At 42.7% G+C, this 5,000-nt stretch overlaps 1 protein-coding gene across 1 annotated transcript in view; it reads left to right on the forward strand.

The window, feature by feature from the left end:
• Positions 1-5,000, forward strand: part of LOC143038955 (putative transporter slc-17.2) — a 40,911-nt gene that overhangs the window by 1,651 nt on the left and 34,260 nt on the right. Inside the window, exon 2 of the mRNA XM_076208766.1 lies at positions 3,127-4,278. Within this exon, the coding sequence (XP_076064881.1) occupies positions 4,059-4,278 (220 nt within the window). The 5' untranslated portion in view covers positions 3,127-4,058. The remainder of the gene's footprint in view (positions 1-3,126; positions 4,279-5,000) is intronic.

The raw sequence follows: 5,000 nt of genomic DNA on the forward strand, positions 1-5,000 counted from the left end.
TATTCATTACATGTGATTTCATGCAACACAAGACCAGCACCAACACTCGGATGTGCATAAAGAAATACTGTGTGTGCTTCAAAACATGTTTGCGTACACATGCTAATGTATACAGAGTGAGTGTGGGATATGGCTGGATTTATTTACATAACTGGGTTCAAGTAATTACACTATACGCAAAAGGAGTAACACTCGTGGGGTCCTGTCTCTATTCTCCAATTATCATACCAAGGTTATGTGTGTGTGTTTGTGTGTGTGTGTGTGTGTGTGTGTGTGTGTGTGTGTGTGTGTGTGTGTGTGTGTGTGTGTGTGTGTGTGTGTGTGTGTATGTGTGTGTTTACCTAGTTGTATCTTACGGGAAAGGGAGCTACGCTCGCGGGTTCCCGTCTTCCTATCTCGCAGTGTCTAGTTTGCTCTTAAATTCGTGTATAGTTTTTGCACATACTGGTTTTATCCAGTTTGTTCCAGATATCCACCACTCTGTGTGGATTTTTTTTTTCAGGTCTCTTCTATAACTACCCTTTTTGAGTTTTTTTTTTATTACGTCCTCTTGTATTTCTCTTATCTCAATTTAGTAAGTCCTTGAAAGAGAGGAATTTTATGCCTTTTATGATTCTGTAAATGGTCAGGAAGTCACCTCTTTCTCTTTTTTGTTCCAAAGTCGGTAATTTCAATGTAGCCAGTCCCTCCTCATATGGCAGGTTAGAAAGTGTTGGGGCCTTTTTCATGGCTGTTCTTTGAATTCTTTAAGATTTTCCTTATATTCTTTTTGGTACTGGGTGACCATAGTGTTGCAACATACTCTAGTCTAGGCCTTATTAGTATGATTAGTATCTTTTAACAATTTTTTCGTCTAAATAGGTACAAACGACCTTTATTGATCTTAGCAACTTGAAAGATTCTCCGAAAATTTTATTTATCTGTTTATCAGGACTCGTTTCAGAACTCTATTTACTTCCTTTGTTCCAATTTTGTATTGTCCTGACATTCTTTTTTTATTTTTATTTTTTTCCAAATTCCATTATGCTACATTTCTTTATGTTGAAGTCCACTTTCCACTTCTCTCTCTCTCTCTCTCTCTCTCTTTGTGTGTGTGTGTGTGTGTGTGTGTGTGTGTGTGTGTGTGTGTGTGTGTGTGTGTGTGTGTGTGTGTGTGTGTGTGTGTGATTCACCATGGTCTTGGATCACGTGTTGGATTCGCGATCGACAGCTATTTCCCTTTCGGAAGAGAGCTCAGAGCTCATATATGACCGATCTATGGGTAATGCTGTGACCTTACACGCACACACACATACAACTCCCCGCCCACAAGATTTGGAGTAATGACTATGTGTGTGTGTGTGTGTGTGTGTGTGTGTGTGTGTGTGTGTGTGTGTGTGTGTGTGTGTGTGTGTGTGTGTGTGTGTGTGTGTGTGTGTGTAATAATGATATACAGTTTATTGGATATAGCAGCATTACTGCTGAAAACATGCAGCCTACAGAATTATAAAATGATAAAACTATGACAGTGAAAAGATTTTACAAGCATTAAAAAACAACAACAGTAAGCTAAGGAATAGCTGTGTTGTACAACGTTATTTCTTATTGTAGATTAAGTCCACAAATGTGTGTGTGTGTGTGTGCGTGTGTGTGTGTCTGTGTGTGTGTCTGTGTGTGTGTGCGTGTGTGTGTGCGTGTGTGTGTGTATTCACCTTGGCCTTTAGTCTATGGATCACCTGTTGGACTCGTGATCGACAGCTATTTCCCTCCCGGAAGAGAGCTCAGAGCTCGTATGACCGATCTATGGGTAATGCTGTGACTTGACACGTACACACACACGCACAACTCCCCGCCCACGAGAGTTGGAGTAACGTCTCGAAGCGCAGCGATACTGAAATTATTTCAGCCTTGGACAGGATTCGAACCCGGACCCGTGTGTGTGTGTGTGTGTGTGTGTGTGTGTGTGTGTGTGTGTGTGTGTGTGTGTGTGTGTGTGTGTGTGTGTGTGTGTGTGCGTGTGTGTGTGTGTGTGTGCGTGTGTGTGTATGAAAGAACGCGGAAACTGGTGGTTACGCGCACACAGACCGCCATTAACTGCGCTTTCCAGAATGCTGGGACCGGTATCGAAGCTCGTATTTATGCAAAAAATGGTCTTGGCAGCAAGTGAGCGATAGATACGATACGTAAATTTATGAAAATCGTACGAAAGATGAGTTCATGTAAACAAAGTATGATATCATAGAAAACGAAGTTACAACGGGAGAATATAAAGAAAACCTCAACAGAGGTAGGTGTGTGTGTGTATTTACCAAGTTGTATCTTACGGGAAGGGGAGCTATGCTCGTGGTGTCCCGCCTCCATATCTCGCGCGCGCGCGCGTGTGTGTATGTGTGTGTGTGTGTGTGTGTGTGTGTGTGTGTGTGTGTGTGTGTGTGTGTGTGTGTGTGTGTGTGCGTGTGTGTGTTTGTGTTTCACCACCATGGTCTTGAATCATGTGTTAGACTCGTGATCGACAGCTATTTCACTCCCGGAAGAGAGTTCAGAGCTCGTATGACCGATCTATGGGTAATGCTGTGACCTTACATGCTCACACACACCGTACTCTCTGCCCACGAGAGTTGGAGTAACGACTCGCAGCGCAGCGATACTGAAAATATTTCAGTACTTTGCGGGATTTGAACCTGGACCACCGTAGTGGCAGCCGGGAATGCATTCAACTGCGCCACGAGTTGTGTGTGTGTGTGTGTGTGTGTGTGTGTGTGTGTGTGTGTGTGTGTGTGTGTGCGTCTGTGTGTGTGTGTGTGTGTGTGTGTGTGCGTGTGTGTGTGTGTTTATTTACCTAGTTGTATCTTACGGGAAGGGGAGCTAAGGTCGTGGAGTCCCGTCTCTGTATCTCGTAGTGTCTAAATTGCTCTTAAATTCATGTATAGTTTCTACACACACTATTGTTGTGTGTGTGTGTGTGTGTGTGTGTGTGTGTGTGTGTGTGTGTGTGTGTGTGTGTGTGTGTGTGTGTGTGTGTGTTTATGTCTTCATTTGATATTTGTGCACAATGCTGTTTTTGACTGAAGAACCTTAACATAATGAAAACCAACTTTGCCTCCTGTTCCACATCAAAGTCTTGTAACAATTTTTTTTCCTCCGCAGGTCCAAAGTCTTCTCTCCACGTGCTGAACTTGGTGTAACGGGCCTAATGTAACGGGCTTAACGTAACGGATTTAACGTAAAAGGCCTACGTAACGAGAGAGGCATACAGACAGTAACGCGGAAGTGTAACGGAGAGACCTCACATGCCTCAGTAACGGCACGTAACGGACGCAAACGAGGCAGACTGTATCCCGGAAGCGTAACGGACAGGCCTCACGTGCCTCAGTGACGTCACGTAACGGACGCAAATGTCAGAGAGGACATCACGGAGGGAGAGGGCGATATAAACAAAGACACAAGAACCCAAGCAACGATTTGAGAACAAAGTTACTCTGAGCAATCGAAGTTCTGCTCAGGCGACTGAAATCACAGCCTGAGCAAGACACAGTAAGACATCAATTCCAAGATTAAGATTCAGTCAACAGAACTAATGCCTAGACAAAGATGAAAACCCAAGCAATGTGAAGAAAATTCCCACCTGTTGAAGAAAAGTCTATTTCCGTCCTCTCTCGAAGCTGTTTGGTCTTTAAGGCTCGCAAGAATCTTTCTTCAGTTAAACAAATTCACCCGGAGAGCTGAAACACATACCTAAGTCGTTCTGTATAATTAGTGGCTTGAATGATTGAGGATAGAGCGTGATGCTCAAAGGAACAGCGACAGAGAGGATAATAGTTATGGAAAAGAGATTACTGAAGAGTGTGCTCAGATAGCCAATAACAATCTTGATAACACTAGCAGACGGGGAGACCTGACAGAAATATAGAACAAAAAATACACATTTCTGTCTCCTTTTTTCTGTTTTATTTCTCTGTCTCTTTTGTCTCTTTTTTTTACCTCGCCTTCTCCCTCCCTCTCTCTCTCTTTCTCTCTCTCTCTCTCTCAGAGAGAACAGACCTCCAGCTTGAGGAATTGGGTATGTGACTTCGTACACAATGAAGACCTTCAGAGAGAACAAAGAACCTGAAAGTACAGAGACGAAGAGAGAAGACCCAAAAGGCGTCGATGGACGTTTTGACGAAGAAGGAACTCTTCAAGAAAATCTCCTGGAAGAGAAGGTGTCTGCCGGAAAGGGAGGAAGTCCGGAACAGAAAATTCTCCTCGAGAAAATGGACCAGGAAGAGGAGAAACAGGAGAAGAAGGAGGACATGTTGAGTGAGTACCTTGGAGAACTTCGATTTAGTTAACCCATCAACTTATTCATTGCTGTTTACGATCTATAGATTAGTTGTGGGCTGCTGACGATTACCCGAAAGAATTCGAATGCATTTATCATATCAACCCAACTTTTCTTGTAATTTTTCTTCATCCATTAAAGGATCAAAGGCTTTAACAAGGGTGACGCAAACAAGGTCATCATATTAGGAAAACAGGGCAGGACTCGCAGTAATGGATTTAAATTAGACAAATTTAAATTTAAAAAGGAAATAGGCAAGAATTGGTTTACTAATAGGGTGGTCAACGAATGGAACATAGTAATCATGTAGTGAGCGCTGAAACTATCAGTTGTTTTAAAAAACGGTTACACAACTTTATGGATGGAGATGACGGGTGGTCATGGACATGGGACTGCCTAGTGTAGGCCTCATGGTCTCTTGCAGTCTCCTGTCAAAGTGTTTAGCACCATAAGTTATAGTCTATGTGTGTGTACGTACATCTCTAAGTAGAGTATATGGTTTAAGGTATAACACAAATTTAACTCATTTTGTTTCGATAAAACAAAATTAACCCATTTTGTTTCGAGTCCCATTATTCATTTTATTATGGCTGCTATCCTTGGCACCATTCCAGTAGCAAAGAGATGCCAAAGCACAGCGGGCACTACACTGTCAAAATTATTGCGCAATATTCCATATTGTGCAATACTATCGTCAGCG

Source organism: Oratosquilla oratoria, chromosome 25 (genome assembly GCF_046742065.1).
Source record: "Oratosquilla oratoria isolate Oo_2021 chromosome 25, ASM4674206v1, whole genome shotgun sequence".
NCBI lineage: Eukaryota > Metazoa > Arthropoda > Malacostraca > Stomatopoda > Squillidae > Oratosquilla > Oratosquilla oratoria.